This window comes from Zonotrichia leucophrys, chromosome 3 (genome assembly GCF_028769735.1).
Source record: "Zonotrichia leucophrys gambelii isolate GWCS_2022_RI chromosome 3, RI_Zleu_2.0, whole genome shotgun sequence".
Classification (NCBI taxonomy): domain Eukaryota; kingdom Metazoa; phylum Chordata; class Aves; order Passeriformes; family Passerellidae; genus Zonotrichia; species Zonotrichia leucophrys.
The window spans coordinates 74,682,606-74,705,341 of NC_088172.1; the positions used below are offsets into that span (position 1 = coordinate 74,682,606).

General features: G+C 38.2%; 1 protein-coding gene across 6 annotated transcripts in view; it reads left to right on the top strand.

The window, feature by feature from the left end:
- PLD5 (phospholipase D family member 5) overlaps positions 1-22,736 on the top strand; it is a 176,173-nt gene that overhangs the window by 59,040 nt on the left and 94,397 nt on the right. For 3 of the 6 annotated variants that reach the window (XM_064708840.1, XM_064708839.1, XM_064708841.1), the window contains one exon: positions 10,883-11,019. The exons of 2 other annotated variants lie outside the window; for them this stretch is intronic. In XM_064708840.1, the coding sequence (XP_064564910.1) occupies positions 10,883-11,019 (137 nt within the window). Of the gene's footprint in view, positions 1-10,882; positions 11,027-22,736 lie in introns of those variants that run through there. One more of the 6 variants, XM_064708842.1, reaches the window with a different exon arrangement.

Sequence of the window (22,736 nt, forward strand, 5' to 3'; positions counted from 1 at the left end):
TATGTGTGCTTATAAATTTATTGTATTTTTAATGATTCAAATATTTGTTCATTTCTTGAGATTCAGGGAAGCTGAAGTCAATATGGCAGTCCCATCTTTACTCATAATATTACATATTACTCAGCCAGTAAAGGAAATTTCAGTCAAGTGGAGTTACTTAAAATATAGTAAGAACACTGTCATTTAATTCAAGTACAGAATTCTGTAGGATAAAAACCATGGTACCTAAATTACCTCTTGAGTCTTTCACAGGAAAGAAAGCATAGATCGGATACACTTAATCACTATAATTAACTAGTTTACCTTTATATCTCTGATTAGCTGGAGATCATAAGCCTCTGTTTTCCTTTATATCTCTTTACAGTAGAATATATATATATTCCTATTGTGAATGTCACACTGGTTGTGCTCTTTGTGACAATGGAATTAACTTCTTGGCCAGATGGCAAATCTATTAGTTCAATATGTTCTTGCAGTGTAGTTAAAAATTCAGAATGAGCTAAAATTAAATGCTTCCCATATGAGATAATTTCTTTTCCTGAACTTGTGTTAATTTATAACAGAGTTAATAGAACTTTTCTTTAAGTGAATCTTGTCAGAATGAGTGAAAGCAAACTTTAAAAAAAAACTAATTTGAATTATTCTCAATTTGCGGTTTATGCTTTATGGAAGAGAAACCAGTAATTTGTGATTTATACAACAAAATTTGTTAGTACGTCCAGGTTCAGTTGCACCACCTGCCCTTGACTGTAGAATTATTGCTTTGTAGGAACTTAATGTGATAATGCTGTAATTGATGGTAGATACATTCTTAGCCTGTTCCGATCACGGGATTAAATGCTAAAGTCTCATTGAAAAGCTTTAACTTAATGTATTTTGCCTTGTTAATTTGGATAAGATGACACATACTCCAGGTAGAGTGATGAATTTGTAATTCTACAGAACTGCACTTGAGCTCAAATTTGTGTCTAACATGCTCCCTGATGGAATATATGTGCCAGTAGCCACAACTTTTTATTTTTAGTCTTTTTTTTTAGGTCTTGTCTCATTTTGAAAGTATCTTAGCAAAACAAAGCTGTGTGCATGAAGCTTGAGCAGACTGTACATATGATCAGTTAATGTGCCAAAAAGGACGTATGCAAACACTGTGAATAAACTTTCTTCATTGCTTTAAAATTTCACTTAGTTTCTCTTAAAGCTTTATTAGTAACACTGTTATATAAAACTTTCTTGAAAGAAAGTGACTTGTAGTTGAAGCTGTGCTGTCAGCATCTTGCATTACTTAACTGAGTACATTACTAGAATTTTCTTCTGCAGTTACTGATCATAGAAAAGTCAATTGTAGTTAACTTTGAACATAACAGAGGCATTTCCATTTGTAATTTAGAATATTGTAATGTAATGTAATTGTAATGTAAATTAGTGTAAATCAGTGTATTCATCTGCATAGAGTCTGGTCTGCCTTCATGCTGCTACTTCGCACTGCCTACTTCTAGTTTCTCCTTGTGATTTAGAGACAATTTATGTTAGGTGTTAATGGTCATCATTACATGTCTGTTTGTGTGTATAAATATATATATTTAAGAATATAGATATATATACAGACACACACACAAAAGTTAATAACTGTTCTGGAACAGGATTCTACATTACAAATGCTCTCTGATTTCAGGAAACTTGGCAACATGTGGGTAAGACACACAGAGATGTTTTGGTGCTTTTTGGCTGCCTCAGTGATATGGAGTGATCTGTCACAGATATGCTTCCACTGATATTGTTAGGTTTACTGTATTTTCTTTCCTTAGCACATAAAAATTTATTTATCATGTGCTCAGAAAATAGCTGCCCAACATTTTGCTGATCTCCTTTGTCAGGGAGTCTGAAACTCTTTGATGTTGCATTGGTAAATGCCATGGTTTGCCAGAGCACACTGTCCCGTCCTCTGTTCTCAAATGCTTCCTGTCCTGTATTCAATCTGTTAAAATATACTGAATATCTGGATGTTAACATCTAAACAGGTTGTCTCTAGGCTGGAATGTGCCTCAATACCATGGTAGGGTTATAGTTAAAATTTAGAATATTTATAGCTGTTATACCAGCTATGTTCTAAATGTTTAGAACATTTATAACTCCTTTAGGAGCCTTACCTGAAAAGCTAAAGCTGTCTTAGTTATTGCAGTCCTGCCCAGTCTGGTGCAGAATTATGCTGCCAGAACAATATGTATTAGACTGATCGAGAGGAATTGGGATGAAGTCACTCTGGAATCGTTGTAGCTAGTGGACACTTCTGTGTTCTAGCTCACTTTTGTATTCAAAAGTGACCGGATGAAAATAAAATAAATAAAATATTGAAATAAAAGCATGACTTCAAATACTTCAAATGTAGGATGTCCTCCCTTTTCTGGTGAGACATTTAAAATTAGTCTGAAGTATCTAAGAGGAAAAGTTTTGATCATGTTTAATCAGCAACTAAGAAAAAACAATTTCCCCCTTCTTTTTGACTTAGAATGTTCTGTTTAATTTTCATAGAAATATAGTTAATCTTTAGATTAAAAGTTGAACATGTGCAATAAACAATTCATTCCACGAGAGATTTATAAAAATTCTTGAGTCAGAGTTAGAACAAAAATGTGATTTTGATGAATGCAAGCAAAGTATGGAAAAGACAGCATTATTGTAGTCTATTTTTTTTTCTGCCTGTTGATTTTGAAAACAAGAGAATTGTTGGCTAGGGACAGATGCAATATGGCAAGTTACTGCAACTACTTATTTTGTGTCCATGGAAAATTCTGATTTTTATAGATTCTGGTATTTCCATCTAGTTTTTCATTAGAAGTTAAGACTGTCAACATCAAAATTAAACTAGGTGTTGAGAGAAGTAGGCCTACAATTCAGAGTACGGCTTTCTAACTGCTTGGTTTGCATGCTGTAGAATCCAGAAAGGTACATAGAGGGTGTAAAATTTGAAAGAGCATTTTCTGCAAGAAATTTGCCTTCTACACTCTAGGCCAGTCTTTTTATCATCTGCTATATACCCCTCAGCCAGCTGTCCTCTGATGATTGTAATTGATTTTAAATGGACTGTTCTGCAATATATTAATGATTTGCATCTTCATGTAGTTATTAATTTCATTCTTCCTCAAAATGCTGCCTTATGGGATCCAGTTCTTGATGGGAAATAATAGACCAAATGTTTGTTTTCTCAGTTATTAGTTGCTGAGTTTCACCTGATTTCTGAAGAGTTCCATTTTTAATTATATTTGTAAAATAAAATTATACATAGAAATGTCTGTACGTAAAAGATATTATATATTAAAGTAATGTATGTGTAACACAATTTTTTGGTTCTAATTTTTTTAATATTTTGTCGTGGTAAAGTAATGGCTGTAATGCTAGCTGTGGTAGGAGTCCTTACTTAGCAGGTTCAGGTTTAAAAATGCACAAAGAGATACTGGAATATAGAAATCTTATGCTGTTTTTTCATACTAATGAAGTATTAATAATCTTCCGAATTGGCTGTTCAGGCCAGATTCAGATTGTTCAATACCTTATTTCTTTTTCTCTTTTCAAGAGACAATGGATTTGAGTAGAGTGTTACTTTTAGGGTAGACAATGGCCTTTTTTTGACGTTGCCAAATGATAATACTGCCATACATTATGCTGAAGGCTGAGTCGATATATCATGATGAGAAGTCGGGGCCCAATTTCGGGAAAATGGCACATGAACACTTCAATGTATTCAGGCTTTTCATCCCTTCTCTTATGCCAGTTTTGGTTGACAAATTGCATCAGAGGTTAGTTGGTTATGTGCTGGAAACCTTTTTTTCTTGCAGACGTCACATTCTGAATGCTAATATCTTTCTGCAGTATAGAACCCTGCGTGGAGGAGGTCCAGATAAGTAACCTCTAAAGCCCTGGATTTCTTCCAAAGTAGTTTATTGCTTTTCTATTTATAGCCTTGTGCCTGTCCATGTGTTATGTGCCTGGGCTGTTGGATCAAAGGTTTTTTCAGACAGCAGTGAAGCCAAGGCAGCTGCTTCACTGTGCCCCCCGCCCAGGGCAGGGATTCCTCCCACCCCTGTTCCATGAGGCTGCTTGCTCCTGAGCCCTGGGTGTGGAGGAAAGCAAAACTTTGGACTGTCTTTCCCTTGGTAGAGGCACTTATTTGTGTCTTTCTCAGCCAAGTCTATCTGCATATGGATCTTCTAAAATTTCAGATTATTATATTCATCTTTCTCTATAAATCAAATACAGATTCAAAAGACACTGGGCAGACAGGGATACTGCTGGACAGTTTGTCTTCTTGTTTGCTTGGAAACCACATTAAAGGATGTGTTCTTTGGAGTATTAGTTGGTGATTCTCTTGTTTTGGTGGATAACTATGGGACTAAATATTTACTGTTGATTCTGCATTTAGTCTTGAAAGGTAAACAAAATACGCCAACTTCAAGTAGAGGCTAAGGATTATTTTTGCCTTGCATGCAGTTCAGGCATTATAGCAGGATGTAGAGATCTAAGTCAACACAATGATCAAGTTGTTCTCTGCTATAACTCTTGATTCCTTCTGTGGAAAAATTGAACTATTTAAGAATGTAGAAAATACATTCTGCAGCTCAGACTCATGGTGTGTCTAGTCCTGTACTGTGTGCCTACCAGCGGGCACTGGCATGTTTCCCATCATCTCTAGCAGAGGGCACATCCCAGCCTTTTTCTCTAACATCAGATGAGGATATATTTTTGAAAGCGTTGTCTAATCTCTTTTTAAACCTCCTGCTGCTGTTTGCTTTCATGGCCTCCTGTGGCAACAAATTCCAGATGCTTAATATCATCTTCATAAAAAAATACATTACCTTTTGGGAACTTAACTCCTGAAGTTTCAATAAACATCCACTATTTCTGGAATTGTAGTACTTGGTGGATAATTCTGCCTTCACTATACCTGATGTTCATGTGTAGGTATTGTACCCCTTGGTCATATTTCTTCTTCTCTCCAAACTACGGACTCCTGCCATTTTTTGTTTTGTCTTCCTAAAACATCTGTTCCAGCCTGTTAATAGTTTTGGTTATTCTTTTTCCTAGTGGTTTCTCAGTTCCTGTATATGTGCAACTACTTGGTCCTACCTGCTTGTAGCTCTTTTCCTTTATTGAAATTTATCTTGTTTTTGTTGACATACTCTCCAAAGAGTCAAGAACATTTTTAAATTTTAACCTGGTCTTCAATTTGTACTGCTTTGGTTTTGATTGAAAACTTAATAAGAACTTTTTATTTCTATTCCAGAATTTAGATTGTTAATGGAGACATGAGCAAAACCAGATACAAAGCAGAATCCTCTGAATCCATTCTAAATGCAGAATCCATTCTGCAAAACGTCCTCCCATTTTTTCAATGAGCTTGATTTTTCAATCAGCTTTACACCTTTCCTGTGATAATCTGGACATGGTTGCTGTGGTTTGTAGGAAATTTTTTCACAGAGGTGAGAGTATACATTATTTTCAGCTTCTCCAGAAGGACAATAGGGCTTGTAACTAGGAAAGATAGAAATCAGACTTGATCAATGTGACTTTTGCATGAAAAAGCTTCTTACCTTCTACATATCTACATATTTTCTAGAGACTGAAGCTAGAATAACTAGCTCATTGTTTCCCAACCTCTACTGTCCGATCACCATTTTTTCTTGAATATGGGTAGCACTTTTGCTTTTTCCAGGCTTCTGATACTTCACTCAAGCTTGTGAGTTTTCAGAGCTGAGTCCTAAAAGTTCTCTGTTAGTTTCAGCCACTACCTTAAATATCCAAGGATGAAACTAACTAGTTCAGCCAATTTTAAAATATTTAACTTACTTTAGCGATCTGTTCCTTTTAAAGAAGATTTGAAGTGTTTATTGGCATTAATCATACCAACTGGGCGATTCAAGGCTGCAATGAAGATTATTAGTGTATGCAGATTGCAGATTAAGAGGAAATAGTATTTATAGTAATGTTTTTCTCTAGTAAACACATGACTGAGGATAATCCAGGAATGATTGCCAATTCTTGAAGTCCAGTTCCTTGCTCTCTTTGGCAGGTGTATTGCAGCACCCCATAGAACCTGACTCACAAACAGCTCTGTAAGGGCTGTCCAACAGTTACAGGTGTTGCAGACGAGTGCTTCTGTTGTCACATTTGTGTTCACGGGTGTTGCAGGAAAGGGCAGACTAATGAAATGACCAAAGATGCAAAAGCCTGCCTCTCAGAGCCTATATTAGTGTGGTGTACAAGTATTGCCTTCTTCTGTCTGTAAATAGGTACAAAAAAATGAAGCACAAGTTCAAAGCCATGACGTGTTTTGTTATGTAGTCAGTTTTATCAGTAGATGCAGCAATAGCATTGCAATTTCATGGCTCCTTTTTTGGGAGAAGACATTCTTGTACTGCATTGGAGAAAGAATAAATTCCTGATTAAAATCTCAGTCTCAAAGAAATGACTGTTGTTTGTGAAGAAACTGAAAGCTTCAGGAGCCAGTGAAGTGTTGTTAACAGCTTTTGAGCAATGTGAGTGCAGTAAAGATGAAGGCCTTTTTCTTGCTCTTGTTCTCAATTCTGCATGGGTATCACAGGCTCTGATAAGCTTAATTGGCATAGGCTATCCTTTTTCTTAATAATGAACAAGCAGCTCCTTCCCAGATTAAACTTTAGTCTGAATAGTACTGTACTGAATAACCATTGTGCAGCTTTTGGCTTTTCTTCTCACTCTCTCCCTAGAGGTATAACAAAATGAATAAATTCCCATGCTTTGTTTTAGTAATGCAGTGTTTTGATGGATTTATTTTAACTTAGGTATTGTTTAAGATAATTGACCAGGTGAAAGAAACACATTTCACTTACAGTATTTTTCATAGTCTTTGTTCCTGCAGGAGTTTCTTTTCCAATCTTCCTTAAACCCTGAACAAATCTTTCTCTCATGCAAGAGAATTTCTGGACTTGCCTGTCAGTACAGTCAAACTTGTAGGGGTCTGGTCCTGGGCCTCTTAGCATCTATAGCAGCCTTTAAATATGTAAAAGAGAGAGAATGAAATGCTCTGTTCACTGTTTTCCATGAGTACAGGAAAGAAAAAAAGAGTTGTTGCAGCATAAGAGACTTAAGTTAGGCATCAATCAGGTGCTTAGATATGGGATGGAGTTGCCTGAAAAAACTACAGGCTCTCTTTCAACTCTGGATTTTTGAGGACAGGCTAAACAAATATCTGTTGGAATTAATATTTGTACAAATTAACTCTGTATATGGACAGATGGACTGTATAAGTTTTAGAGACCCATGTATTCTATGATTAAGGGTTGAAGACTGAAAGCCTGAACGCTGAGGCGTTTTCTGGAGGAAACAGAAGGATAGGTCTGAAAAGCTCGGAGGGATCCCAGCTGCCAAGGGGGTGTGCAACAAGACAGCATCAAACAAGCAGTCTGCCCAAGGCCACTGACACAGGGGTCTGAGGAGCAGCCCAGCAGGTCCCTTCTGTCTGCCAGTGGTGTGAGCTCATTGATTTTGGATTCTTTCACGGTGCCTGCTATTCCTTGCACATAGATGCACGCAGAGGCATGCACGGATGGTATAATAGAGCAGGGATAGGGTCTATCCTAATCTGTTTCAGTTAGGAAAAGGTTATTTGAAAATAGTCAGTTTTATGGCAAATTGTGTGAAAAGAAAGATTTATTACTGTTGTGAAAAGACTTGTTTGATGCAAGTAGCTGTTTTTATTCTTTCTTTTCTAGTATAAATACGAATTTTAATGTGAACATTTTCCAAACATTAATTTAAAATGTAATATATAGATTGAAAAGCAATGAAAAAACCTGCCACAGCAGGAATAAGTTCAACATGAACTGTGAAACTTTTTAAAATCTTCTTTACTCTCTTTAGTTTTTTTTTTCTGCTCTTTACTTGACCCTTCAGACCTGTGACTGAAAATGTAGAGTTGGGAGAATCACAAACTTGGAATTTTTGCTTTATTTTATTTACTATTTTGTGCTATACTTAGTTCAAAGAAAAACTACTGTAGTCACAGGAGGGTTTTTAAATGTTGATTTAAAAGGTTCCCTATGCTATTTGTAACCATACTGTTAAGCTGGTACTTAGGGAAAAGTGAAATAATTAATCCATTATACTTGTCAAAGACAACTGCATATTATAAAGGATCTGTGAAATAAGAGCAGTAAAATAGGTTTGTGTGGTTCTGTCTTTATTTTTGCGCTTGTAGAATAGCAGTATTCTTACTAATGGTACTAAACTTGTGCTGCTCACAGTGAGCAGTACTCACAAACTGCAGAGTTTGACAAGCTGTATCCATGAAAGAATAGTGATTTAAACTTCATACAATTTTCAACTACAACACAGGGGTCAAGAAACCTTGAATATATTCCCCAAAATTATGTGGAGTGGAAATTAATGTTCGATTAGGAGGATCCATTCAGAATTATTTTGACCTCCTAGAAATTGCTGCCGTAAGATTTCCTGGTATTTAACTTTAAGCATTTGTTCCTTCTGCCCTTTTTCCCCCACATCCCCTCCTCCTTGTGATTTTTGGTACTCTGTAGATTTTATATTGATTTGGCCTTCAAGCTTTAAGCAGGCTGAGAGGTTTCCAGAGGTGTGTTATGACTTACAACTCTGTGGCCACCTTTCAGTGAAGCATTGCCTGTTGTCTCTGTGAGTACTGGCCCAGCCTCGAAGGCTGATGTGGTCCCTGCTGGCCCAGTGGTCCCACTGCTCTCTGTGGTTGTTGTGCAGCTCACATGGCAGCCTGACAAGAAGATGGGAGTTACTCCCTGGAGCAATAGCATGAAGTCTTTCACACCATGTGGCAGCTAGCATGCCTGTGCTTCGAATTTATCCAGAGTAACTCAGAATTAGTCCCAGTGTGTAGAATAGTGGCAGTTAGCCTGATTTTGGGAGGAAAAAGAGCCCTATGGTTGTGAGCCCTGCTGCATCACATCCCCTACTCCTAGGGACTAGAACACAAGCCCAGGCTCTTTTTGGTTTGCTGGTTATGGGAATTGCTTTGCTGCCTTGCTGCCATGGTGATACATTCAGTGCATGGAGGAACCTGCATCAAAGCGTTTCTGGGAGTGCGCTTGCAGTACTGCAAAAAACATTGGTCATTCTAAAAGCAGCCTGAAGTGTCCTGAAGAAGAAATGGCATACAGCAGTGTCCCAGACCTGAATGCCTACTTTTCTTTGTCAGTTCTTAGTTTTTCTTGCTAGTAGTATGAGGCAATGAGAGTGTTGAACAATTTTCTCTTATGTCCCACTGTGCAGCCTTAGTTCTGGACACCCAGGTGCAGTAATTTACAACTCTTTTCAAATGTTGCCATGATTCCACCTAGCAGCAGGGAAAAAAAAACTTTCCAAATGTATTTCTTTAATGAGTTAGCTTTGTTATGGCTGAAGAGCATTTTCTTATGCTGCATTCTGGTAAGATTTTAGTTACTATAATAGAAATACAGATTTAAACATATATGTGAAATGTAAAAAAGTGTATAATATGCATTTTATTTAAAATATGCTTATAACCTGAACCACACATTTGGTGTTACTGTTAAAGGCTACATTTGTCACTAAATTTCAGATTAGTTTTTCCTGTTTGTCTGAAGAAATTGTTTGCTGTGTTTTGTTTTTCATTGACTGAAATAAAGTGTTTAAATCTGATTTATTCTGAAATGAAATATGAGCATATTTCTCCTGAGTATTACACTAGCTGGGAAGTATTGGATTTTTTTTTTTTTTAAAAAAAGAGTTAGACCTTTTCTTTAGGTGTATGGGAAAATGTTCTTATTACTCTGAAACTTGTTGCTTCTTATACAAAATATTGGGAACAGTGGAAATGCTGTGAAATTGGTTATCAGCTGCAAGTGTGATGTTGTTTCCTTTCCCTTACATTTTTCATGCTTTCCCACTTTCCCATTCCTTTATGAGGGCTTTTCCTACATGTGGCACTTTAATTATGGAGCAATAATGAAAATTAATAAAATTACTATTGCACAGAAGTTAGACATTGATGTTTTTATATTTGGGTGTGGTCTTGCTTAAATTTACTTCAGTAGGAAATTGCATGTTATATTTATTTGAACATTTGGTTTCAGAATGGAATATACTTTATGTAGCTATGTAAATTCCATGTCAAGAGACTGTCTTTAGGAGATTTCACATTTATCTAGGGGGCTACCAGCTGCATCTGATTTATTACTGCAAGATTTCATAAGGTAGTGCTATGCCATGTTTAATATTTAATATGAGATGTGGAGGGCATTGTCTATTGTACTGAGCAGCAGTTTCCCATTGTTTCCTTGAATCCCATTTATCATCTGTGAATTTGTGTTCATTATATTATAGATATTGTGGGGCAAGGACTTCCCAAGTGTCTGAGTGGCTGTGATAGTCATAGTGACAATGTCAGGTACTTTTTGTAGCAATAGAAAAAAAAGACTTTGCTCTTCAGTCTTCTTGCAATGACATGTTTTATTTCAACCAAACACAACAAAACTTTTAAGTGCCATCCCAAGTGTGTACTTTATCTGTGAGCCGCAATCAGAAAATACTTAGTTAATGTAGGAGTCATTATTTTAATGCATAATGCTTTCCTTGTGGTACAAACAGAAAGCAGTTTGAATTATGAATATTATTTGTGACATGAATTATTAAACAGTGTCTGAGAGATTTAAAATACATCTCAAGGTGATACATGAAGGACAGTTTTGAGAGTGTTTTCATCTTGAGGTGTGTTTCATGTTGACAGCTATTGCAGTAAGGTCTTCAAAGAAATTCAGATCTTATGTAAAAGTTTCAGAGTCTCAAGTCGTTGACTAGAATGTGCTCATGCCATTAAAACTTTTTTAATCTTAATCTCTTTCAGTCCCAGCAAAGATGCATTGTGATCTTTGCACTGGTATGCTGCTTTGCAATTCTGGTTGCACTGATATTTTCGGCAGTGGATATTATGGGAGAAGATGAGGATGGACTCTCAGAAAAGAACTGTCAAAATAACTGTCGGTAAGAGGTAACAAACAAAACTTCTCTTTTGGGGTGGAAAGGAGCATATGTGTGTTACATAAGGGCATGAAGTAATTGCCTTGGTCCTGTGGTATTATTGGGAAGAGTAGAGGAAGAAAATGGTTTCTCATTTTAAATTGCTGGTTTTGGAAGTTAGTTTAACAAAATTAAAGCACACTTTTTGAAGTTATTTTTGGGTGTGTGTTTTAAGCAAGACCCTTGTGTTAGATCAATTATTTTGTAAGCCTGAGCCAAAGCCCATTAAGTTTCAGTAATGAGTACAGAGGTGGATCACATAGTTCCCAATTCTTTCGTGTCTATTTCTCATCAAGACCGCTTCTTTCTTTCTTTCTCCAGAAAGGTCACTGATGCCTTTTGACCTAAGATTGCTGTCCCTTCTATGTAGGGGGAGCTTTTCTGATTCCTGTTTGATGCATTCCTGTTATAGACACAGTGGCTTACCTGTGAACTGTAAAGGAAATTAATGATATGATCAGAAAGATGAGTGTTGACAGTGTTGAATTAAGATTTGCCTCAGACACCTGCCATAGCTGTGTATATCTTTTAACTTTTGGTTCTGTTAGTTTTAAGTAAGTGATTAGTTTTTTGAGCCTTTCATTTCCTGACTGTGAATCTCATTTTGCTGCTCCTCGCTGTCAGCTTCCTCCATTAATCGGTTCATTAGTGAAGACCAGTACTTTTCCTGGGTCGTCTTCTGGGCCTCTTCAGTCCACCAAGCTGATGTAAAAATCATTTGTAGGCAATGGCTGAGTATACATTGGGTAGGAGCTAATTGACATTTGCATTTTAGAATAATTTATGAAAGATTAATGTTTCTTTGAGCTTTTGATCCTTATTTCTGTTACTCTTTGTTCATTTTGTGTGCAGACTCTTTAGGGACAGTACCTTTTTATGCTGCACCTGTTACATTACAGACAGCACTAATTCAGAATCCAGAAATTTTTGTAATGTCTTTTCAATTATAATGGAGTCTTTAAAATATTGTTTGCATGCTGCTTAAGAAACAAACAAAAAAAAATCCCAAAAAAATAACACAAGAGGATTCTTTAAGTCTGTATCTCCTTCCAAATATATACTTGCAGCACCAGGTGGCTTTGTCCTGAAACCGACTGTCCATCTGGCACTTTTTGCCATAATTGTTTTTAGGTTTTGTTTTGTTCACTTCATTGTACTCCTACAGGTCTGGGCAGGCTTCTGATATCTTGTCTGAATTTTCTAGAGTTGAGCCAGCTTCCTTTCCCCATCAAGGTTTTACTGTGAGATGTTGCCTTCCAAAATTTTTGAAGATACTGCATGTGTCACCTCTACACCCACTGTCTTCATGTGTGAATCTTTGACAGAACTAGGTCAGATGAGGGGAAAGTCTTTCTGCTCATTGGCTTCAGTGCACTGCACACGACTTCAACACAGTCAGAAACTACTGCACCATGTTTCCTCTTAGTTGTATCAAGTCATGGTTCCCATTCTGTTCTGGGTAGCTGTGTAGGCCTAGCCAAGGAAGGACTTCACCTTCTTCACTTTTAATTCTTCAAAGGAGAAAAAAAATCAGAGTAGAAGTGATACACAGTACTAAGAAAAATGGGGATATTAATTTTTTTCCGAGAGATTGATTTCTTCTGTCTGTTTGTATGGGTTACAGCAATCTGTGTTTCCAAAGAATACTTGCCTTTGCTCAGTGTTCTGTTGGTTCACATGTGTCATTCTTGTCCCCTCCTGGATTGTTAGAGGAGCCTGAGACTAAATTCAGCCTCTTGACTTTAAACATAAGAGTCAATTAAACTGCTGTGTGTTTACAGGGCTAGGAGTGAGCCCAGAGCCCAGCTCTATTTTAAGGTGCCTTTCACAGAGTGATCAAGTGCGTGATCTAGCTACTAATGCCTGAACCAGAAGGCACACGAATGCTGTGTGTACAAACTGCCGAAACCAGTGCTAATAACAGTATCCAAGTGCTGGCAGCTGCTACCTGCTAACATTGAGTCCTTCTCTACACCATGAAACTGGGGTCCTTTATGTGTTAAATACATCACAGAAGTGTCACATTCGCTGAAGTGTCACAAATCAATGTCTGCCAATGGCATATATTTAGTACTTGGGCTAAGCACTTTTAATAAGACAAGAGTTACTGAATTCTTACATTTGTGCTGCGTGAGTGCTTTCCCTGGCATTCAGGAAGAGGTGCTTACATTTGCAGGATGTGCTGAGACAGAATGGTAATAGATGATTTTTAAACTTTTTTTATAATGAAATGTTTGTCAAATATAAGTTTATATGCCTGAGCCTATAACTCTTTTTTTGGTTTTAACTGATTGAATTTATGAAGAATGTCGATGGGAAAGGATGCTGTGGATTTGAGAAGAACTATGCTGATGGTTTTTAGTGGCTGTTTTCTTTGGAAAATTTAATTTCTGTGTTTTTTGTTTTAAAGGAAAATACACCTGAAATAGAACTGTGGTCTAGAAAATTTCTCTGGCTAGAAAGTTTTGGAGCTTGTGTGAAAAAATAGAATTTTAAAGAGAACGTAAGAAGACTTTTTAGAATCTAGAGCTTTTGCAAGTGGTGTTTTCCAGTAAAGCTTACATCTCTCTTTGTTGTTGTGATTGGATTGTTCAGGAACACAAATGCAGCTTTTCTGATCTGCTTGTAATTCATCATGAGGCTCCTCTTCTATAAACCATTCCTTAATTACATGGGGAATACTTCCTGCATATGTTCCCAAAATGACCTTACTCTTTATTGATGTGTTTATTTCTCTTGGGGGCTTTGTAACAAAAATAAGTCAGGGAATAGGAAATCAAGCTTTTTGGCATATCTTTTCTGATTGCTGGAGAGATAGATGCTACCCATCCTATTAAAAGGAATGTCAATGGATTGAAATTAAAGGAAAAAAAGTAGCAGTGACTATGAAAAGTTGAGGCTTTGCAGTTTGTGCTCGGTATGTGATGGAAATTATTCTCTTGAGACATCCGCAGTAATGTTGTTTGGCAGCCCTGATGGATGAGACTGGTAAAGAGGATATGCTTAGCAGTCTGGGAATGTTGCCTGTCTTGCTGTGGGTCCATTAGACACCGAATCTATAAAATTAGATTATTGTAATTTGAAAATAGTACATTTTAATGGCTGATCTATTGTGAATAAATCTTTGCTTGCCTCTGATATAACTCTGTGCCAGTTAAAACTTACTTTGTTGGAATTGACTAATAAACTCTAAAAATTGCAATTTGGAAAACAGAAGAAATTACAACTATCAAGAGGTTGTCTCTGCTATCCAAACTATTTGAACCAAGGTTGTTTTGATTTATTAATGGTAACTTGAGCTGTTCAAGGCTCAACTTGAGCCTCTTCTCCTGCTTACTGGCGCTGGTAGGCGTACTAGGGGTCCTACAAAGTTTGCACATGCCCTTAGTTATCCTTGTCTCACTGGCCTTGCCAATATCCATTGGAGCAGTGGTAGCAGCTGGCACAGCTCCTACCTCTGGCTGTGGGTTTGGCCCTGCCTCTTGAGAGGGACTACAGAACAAGGAAAAAAGGGAAACAATGGTAGCTGCTTTCCATGCTTACCAAGCTAAAACTAAAACTGTTGTAATGATTTCTTTTTCAATATTGCCTTACTCTGATGATAATTGGAAGGATTTTCTTGCTTTCTGTTTGTGTGTGTTTTCAAGGCAGATTCTGTCTTGCATTCTGTTCCAGTGATGCTTGTTTGGTAATTTCTCTTCTCCTCAGAGTCATACATAATGAAGGCACTTGCTCTTTTGTGTTTGGATTTATGTTGGAAGAATTTACTGTTGTTTATGACAGGAGTGGCAAAGCCTATTTAGTTCACTTCTTGATTGTAGGAAGGCTTTGACCAGTGCTGCCCTATAACAAGTAGGCCATGATACCTGAGCAGTGTTTGTGATTTCTTTAGGTATTGTTTGGATTGTTTTGGATAAGGATTGGTGTCCTGGAAAGGAGCTGAATCTTCCTGCTGAAGTGCAAAGCTTTAGAATTCAACAGTACCCTGCAAAACTGAATTTTAGAGATTAGATCTAGTTGCATACAATAATTACTTATATTGAACAATTACTGTGTGTTGCATGCATTGCTTTCAATTTCATTAGATGATTATTCTCTGGTTGTGAAAGAGGGCCCACAATTGATTTTTTTCTGTTGCTTTATAAATCATTCTTTCAACTACTCTGCTATTTCACTAAGTAGGGTTTTGCAGCACTGTTAAATAAGCATACTGCAGCACATGCTTACAGTCATTTACCTTGGAAGTGCTTTGCCCCTGGCTTATTGTGGAGGAGATTTTCTGTGTGCTGCGTGGGTTCTGCACATAGCAAGGTTTATATTGACTGGTTTCTATTTAATAAACAAACTATGACAAGCATAATAGTTAAGTGTCTAAACAGAACAAGATGCTCAGATTTTGAAAAGCCTGTTAAAGAGCAACTGAAGATTTCTATTTACAAAACAACTACTCCGCTTGGCATAAAAATGCTTTCTGTCAACATGATGGACTGGAGCATCAAGTCTACCCTCAATCAGTTTGCACATACACACTGATTATTGAGCAGGAGTGTTGATCTTCTGGAGGCTCTGCAGAGGAATCTGGAGAGGCTGGATCAATGGGCCAAGGCCCAAAGGTATGAAGCTCACTAAGGCAAAATGCTGGATCCTGCCCTTGGGTGACAGCAACCCCTTGTAGCACTGCAGGATGAAGCAGAGTGGCTGGAAAGCTGCCCAGCAGAAAAGGACCTGGGAGTGCTGGTTTACAGCAGCTGAACACGGGCCAGAGTGTGCCCAGGGGGCCAAGGAGGCCGATGGCATCCCGGCCTGTGCCAGCAATAGCGTGGCCAGCAGGACCAGGGCAGGGATGGTCCCCCTGCACTGGTGAGGCCTCACCTCGAGTGCTGTGTCCAGTTCTGGGCCCCTCCCTGCAAGAAGGACATTGAGGTGTTGGAAAGGGTCCAGAGGAGGGCAATGGAGCTGATGAAGGGTTTGGAGCACCAAGTCATGGCTGAGGGAGCTGGGGTTGCTTAGTCTGGAGAACAGGAGGTTCAGGGCTGACCTTATTGCTCTCTTCAGCCACCTGAAACAGGCTATAGCCGGGTGAGGGTCAGTCTCTGCTTCCATATGGCAAGTGGTAGAGGAAATGGCTTCAGGTTGTGTTAGAGGAGGTTCAGGTGGGATATTAAAAACTATTTCTTCACTGAATGCGTTAAGAACCATTGAAACAAGTTGCTCAGGAAAGTGGTAGAATTATCATCCCTGCAGGTATCTAAAAGAGATATAAATACACAGCTCAGGGATGTGGTTTAGTGGTAAACAGGGTTAACAATGGTGATGGGTTAATGGCTGGACTTTGTGATTTTAAGATCTTTTCCAACCTTAACAATTCTAACTGTTTTCTTCTTGGTTTTGGGTGATACAGAGAATGAGCTATAAAACCTCCTAATTTTTAAGATGATCTCTACTTGTAATCATTTTTAATTTTGCATCTAAAGAAGGAATACTCTTTCAATTGAAGTTTCTTGGCTGGGCAAGAAACTTCAGGTGTACCTCCTGCAAGTTCATTCAACGTCTGAAGCCGGGGAAGGAAATCAAAAACTTGCACAAGAAGTTCTATTTATCCTACCTTTTATTTTTCATTTTTTGAAATGCATTTCAGTGGAAAAGATAGTGTATTAACAGTTCAGTACCTGTACAGAGTGCAATTTTCCTCCTGTGTTTCAGCACAAAATACAAAAACAAAGAATTTTTTTTGTTTGGTTTGCATTTATTTTCAGCTATAGAGAGTGTCTTCACAGATAAAAAAATGAGTAACAAAACTCATGATTGTGTAGATCTTTTTCTGTCTGTATTACTCCCAGTAGATAGTTCATGGTTAGTTACTTTATAAGGGCTTTCACTCATTTTATTCAAGCACACAAACCTATTATTTTTCCTACTCTTAGTTCTGTCAAATCAAATTATTTTCTGTGGAGTTTAGGTCAGAGGGCTTTAGAGTCTCCTTAGGGCAGCTTTTCCTGCCATGATTCGTGCTTTTTAGGATGTAAAACAGAGATTAACATGTTTTGTGTTCTTGGAAGTTACCTTTTAAACTTTGTGTTTATTTCTCCTTTTATGACTTACAATTTGTGAATTGATATCAGAGAAAATGTTCCAAGCTAATAGAAATCAAATTCCAATTACTTTAAGGTTCCTAGATAATGCAGGTGAGATAAAGGAGCAATTTATATATTTAGAGTATCCTATCTCCTGTGTAGTTTGCTGAAGCTTCTCTGTGATTAAATCTTTTTATTTTCTCTTTTTTTTTCCTCTCTTTTTCCCTTCTGAGCTTAATTTGTTCTTTTCTCTTTTCACCTTAATGTCTTCAGAAGACTGAAATTACTTCATCCGAGCAGAACTCAAAAGATTTCTGAGGTCATTTTCTATACCAGATTGTAAGGCTATACTAAACAGAGTCATTAAATCTAAAATTACTGGTCATTCTCTTGATCTTGAAAACCGATTTATGACATTTCAGTTTTTATGCTGCCTGGTGAGAATAGCCACCCAGCTTAACAAAGCTCCCTGATAAGTCGTTCTTCCTTTTGCTTGTGGGAAAGGCATTAAAAATAGCTAAAAATTGTAGTAGAGTCTGTCTGAATTCATGCTCCATTTCAGGGTGACTTGTTCATTCAGCCAGAGCTGACTTTGCATCAGATCCTAGCAAGCACCTGTTCCAGTGACACCATTTATTTTTAATTGCTTCTCCACCCTCAGAGCAGTATATGAAAAAGATACTTATTATCCTGTCAGGTTACATTAGATGTATTGGGTTCTGCAGCTAATCCTAGGACAGCAGTGTGAGTGTCCTCTGGGCTAGCATGATTTGATACTCATCAGGGGTGCAAGTGTACCGTGCAGGATGATTTCTGTGACCGGCTGAGTAGGAGGCTGAGCCTGCCTTTCCGAGCACCACGGCGGTGCTGCGTTCAAATGGAAGCAGGTGTGGTGCCTGCTGAAGCCCAAAGCCTTGTGCAGAGCTGGTGGGCCTGGTGGGCTTGAGCTGGCTCTGCTGTTCAGCCACGTGCAGCTCACTTTGCTGTGGTGCCCGAGGCTGCACACCGAGGGCAGCAGCTCCTGGCATTAATGCCCAGCTGGGAGGTGTCAGGGAGAGCTGCTGGCTGCAGTTTGCTAGGGCTGGTTTATCCAGATGCTCTTTACATGTACAGGAAGACAGCTTTTGGGGAAACATTTGGAGGTTTTTCTTTGTTAGTCTGAAGATTTTCTTCCTGGTTTGTTTTCCTCTGAACACATGGGTGAAGTCTAGGTGAAGCCAGAGTCACCTCTCAGTGGTCTCTGGTATGGTGTCCATATGTCAAGGTCTCTCTAGTTAGTCGGAGCATTGTTGTGAGTAACACTTCAGATACAGATTGCTCTTGAATGTTGCAAGGCTACAAGATGTCAATCACCCGTGTTAGGTACGAAGGTATGAGTTTGCTTCCTTTATTCAATTTACCCACATCCAATTGCCTTGACCAAGGGTAAAAAATGCACTGGAGAAATGTTTCATTACCATTTGTATTTTTTCATTTTATGTTTTAGGGTTTGGTTTGATTTTTTTTTTTTTCCCATAATTAATTTGCTTCCTCTCAACCAGACTGAAAAATAAAATAAGGCACAAAACCAGCTTTGGCATGTGCCAGATGCAGATCTGTCATTTGTTCTCTATTTAATGACCAGTCCTTTCCAAATAAGATTATTTCAAAATTATTATACAGCTGAGAGTTCTTATGACTGACAGCATCACAATGTGGTATGTTTAAAGCTGCTTTCTTTACATACTAAGTGTTGAAATGGCTCTTCTGAGCAGCATCAGTGATTTGCATGCCTTCTGACATGAGGGGGAGGATTCATCTTGCCTCAGACTAAACTTTTGATGGATATTTGATAGCACATTGGAAGCGTTGGCTTTGACTTTTTACTCTAGATCTGATTGTAACTCTTGGAATTAGTATGTGACACTCATATATATGGCCAAATATGTTATCTGATATCTTTTGTCAGTTTTGGCAAGTATAGAGTTAATTGATTTTCACTGATTTATCAAAATATTTCTTTAAAGAACCTCTTGAGAAAATGAAGTGATTTTAAAAAATTTCCTTTGTTGTCATTTATGAAATAGCTCCTCAAGTTAGCTGGGCTTGAATAAGAATAATTTTTAGAACTTTTCTACTGGCTGAGTATTGGAGAAAATGCACTGTTACCAGTATTTTAGCAAAATATGAATATGCATAAGCTTCACTACTGATCACGACACTTTAAGGCAAGATGAATGTGTCACCATCATCAGGCAGGCAGCCGTGATTTGGATTTTGTTCAAACACTGTCAGAAACCCTAGTCCTTTTCTCAGCCAGTTTTGGGTCACTTGTATCAGCTTGGCAGTGCATGTTTTACAGTTCATTGCAGATGCTGGTGGAGAGTATGGTTCAATAAATGCATTAGAGGATACTTGAGGGGATGTATTTGGGCCAGTGGGGACTGAAGTGCAGGACTAGTGGAAGTGTCTCCTGAAAGATGCAGCCAGTGCCAGTGGGACAGTGACAGACTGCAAGAGCTGCCCCATCTGCTGTGTTTCATAAATCCATGTGAGCCACCTCAAAGATATCCCCATAGACCTTCCAGTTTTGGGCCAAGACAGGCTGCCAAAACTGGAGGCAATCCATCACTACAGCAGCTTTGGGGCATGATGTGGGAAAGCAGAGATGTAACCTCTGTATGACAACAGGCAATCTATTAATTTCCCTAGTGGCACATCTGTTTGCATGTGAAAAGACTTCTTCAGGACTGACTAGAGAGGAGACAAGAGTGAATTTTTCAATTTGCTCTTGAGAAGAGTCATGCAAATACCTAAAATGGGCAGCCAACTGATCCTGTGTCAGAGGTACTGCTCTGGCCATGTACACATGGTAGAATTTCCAGAGAAAAAATGTGCTTCTGATATTTGAGGGGGGTTTTATGTTTTCAGGCCTTTTCTGAGAGTCAGGATTTTGCTGTTAAAATGTGTTCCATAGGGTAAATAACTGACCAATAAGTCAGTTAATGCTTTCTATTAAGACCTGAAGAGGTGTTTGGTTGTTTGGTAGTTTTTTGGGGTTTTTTTCCTTTGGTGTTTTAAAATGCTGCTTTATCAATCTAGATATCTTGTGTCTCTTAGGGAAAGAGGTTCATGACTTTGTTCACCTTGGCCAGAAATGTACTCATCAAGTTCCCTCCCCCCCACCAGGTTTAACTTGAATACAACAAGTTTTAAAGATGCATTTTTAATCAGATGCATTTCTAGATGGAACTAACTTAATTACCATTAAAAAAACACCAACAAACTCCACAACCAAAACCAAAATTAAACCAACAACAACAAAAGAGAAATACAAATAGATATCATATGAAACCATCTGACAGTAGTTAAACCTATCTTAGTACTCCTGAGGTGTCCTGGAACGTTTCCATAGGTTCTTGCCTCTGTAATTTAAGCACTGCAGTGTCCTTTGGGAATGGATACTTTAGGTACTTTATTCTTTTCATCTGTGGATTTTTATTACTGTTCCTACCTTGACTATGTCTGCTGAATTTGCAGTGCTGATTTCAAATAGTTGCTGACTAAAGTTTTTACCTTCAATTTTCCTTCGTTGTTTTGCAAAGCAGTTTTGTTTGTTCTTGCTGGGCAGGAAGGGCATTAATTAAGTTTAAGGTATTGTTGGATTGTATAAATGCCAACATCATAGAATATAATTTAATTTCTGTTCTGGATAAGAGAGCTCTTACTTAGAAAATTCTCATTCAATTATTAACACCATAAAATCATGCTTATTTATGAGGAAAAATAACATTTTGATTCTTTATTGGTTTCTGCAACCATAAGCTAACACATTTATCCATTCCAAGTCATACCAAGATAATCAGGGCCTTTTAGAAAGATGCGTGGGCCAAAAGAAAAAAAGTAGCAACCAAATTATCACTTCTTGTGTATTGATATGTGATTATTTAGTCCAAATTAATGTTGTTCTTTACAGTTACAAAGTGTCCATGTGAGAAGATCAGAGGTGTATGGAAGGAAATAAAAAGGCAACATAAATTCTGTTATTTAAAAAAAAAAAGCCTGTAATAATTTGGCATATTCAAGCCATATAAAAAGGTTTAATATGAACATAGTCATAAACTGAATGTAGAAATAAAATAAAAACATCTGGTTAACTAATTAATGTATATGAGAGGGCTATTTATGCAATATTTGTTCTTTTTAAAGTTGTTATGTTAGGATATTTTAGTGTGTTTTACAGATGGTTGAACAGTGAATGGGCTGCTGCTTATGCTAAATAGGCATAACAGCTGATGAGGGGCTCATGTGGCTGCTGTATGGCTTTGTACAGGATTGACTAAATACCTCAGCTGTTGAGTTTTACATAATTTGAAAGTCATGGTAATGGTATTAACTCAAGACTTAAACATGGTACAAACCAAGGAGAGAGGCTGAGATCTTTTTCAGTGACTAAACAGGTACCAAGTGAGCACTTACTGTTGTGCTGGGAAGGCTCAGCCCCTGATTCCTGACTGATGCATGTGCAGGCTGTTCCCTGAAGTGTGCAGCTGAGTTTCCTTAGCCATGACAGGGGCAAGAGTGGCTTCACTGAGGAGGGCAGCGTTGCTGTCCTCACCTCTGTCAGGAAGGAAGCTGCTGTGGGCTGGGGCAGAGCTTGCCCAGCTGTCATTTAAGTGCATTGCCTGGAGTCAGGGAGCAGGCAGTACACATGTCCTAGTTTAGGGCAAGTTTGTTAAAGAATCTGCAAAGCAGGGCTCCTCCAGAAAGCAAAACCCACACGGCCCCTCCTCCCAACCGGTTCGGGAAAAAATTCCTCGGAGAGAGGTGGAAAGAACCTGTTTATTTAACTGGCCCAGCACCCCCCAGCACACAAAATGAACAATACCAGAGGACACCACTCTGAGAAAGATGACAAAATCAGAAAGTCTCTTTTGGGGGTGGTTGCTCTGTTCTCAGTCCCTCCGGCGCTGGGCCAGCTGCTGCAGCCAAACCTTCGGTGTTCCCGGGTCCCAGTCCGGAGCAGGTTTGAGATGGTCACAGAAACAGGAGAGGAGAAACAGTCCAGGAAGGAATGTGGACTGTTTAGCTAGAACTAGCTAATAAGCAGAGGCCAAAGCAGAGTAGAAGCAAGAGCAGAAAAGGGAGCAAGCAAAGCAGCAAGCTGAAGCAAGAAGTGAAAAACAACCCTATGTACCACTCGTCTCTGTGTCCCTGATAAGAGAAACCCAAACAAAACTTCCACTCTTCAGAGCCGGTCTTAAAGGCACAGAACAGATGAATGGGGATATACAAGCATCATAACGTCACCCCAGGACAACACACGGGCCAAATCTCTGTGTGTTACTGTATTTGGAAAACTTTTTCTATAACATTTGTAGAGAGTAATCTTGAAAATTAAGAATTTTCAAGATTGAGAAATTTATGAACAAATAATATGTTGAGAAAACAAACTTGGTAATACAAGGGGTTTTTGTGTATAAACTGAGGATATGTTGGAACTGTGGCATCAGACTGAAGATATTTAGAAGGACAGGAATAAAACTAGGCCAGCCTTTCCATATTCCTGGTAAGGGGTCAGAAATCTAATGGGCAAAAAGAGATTAAATAAAATGGAAATTGGTTGGT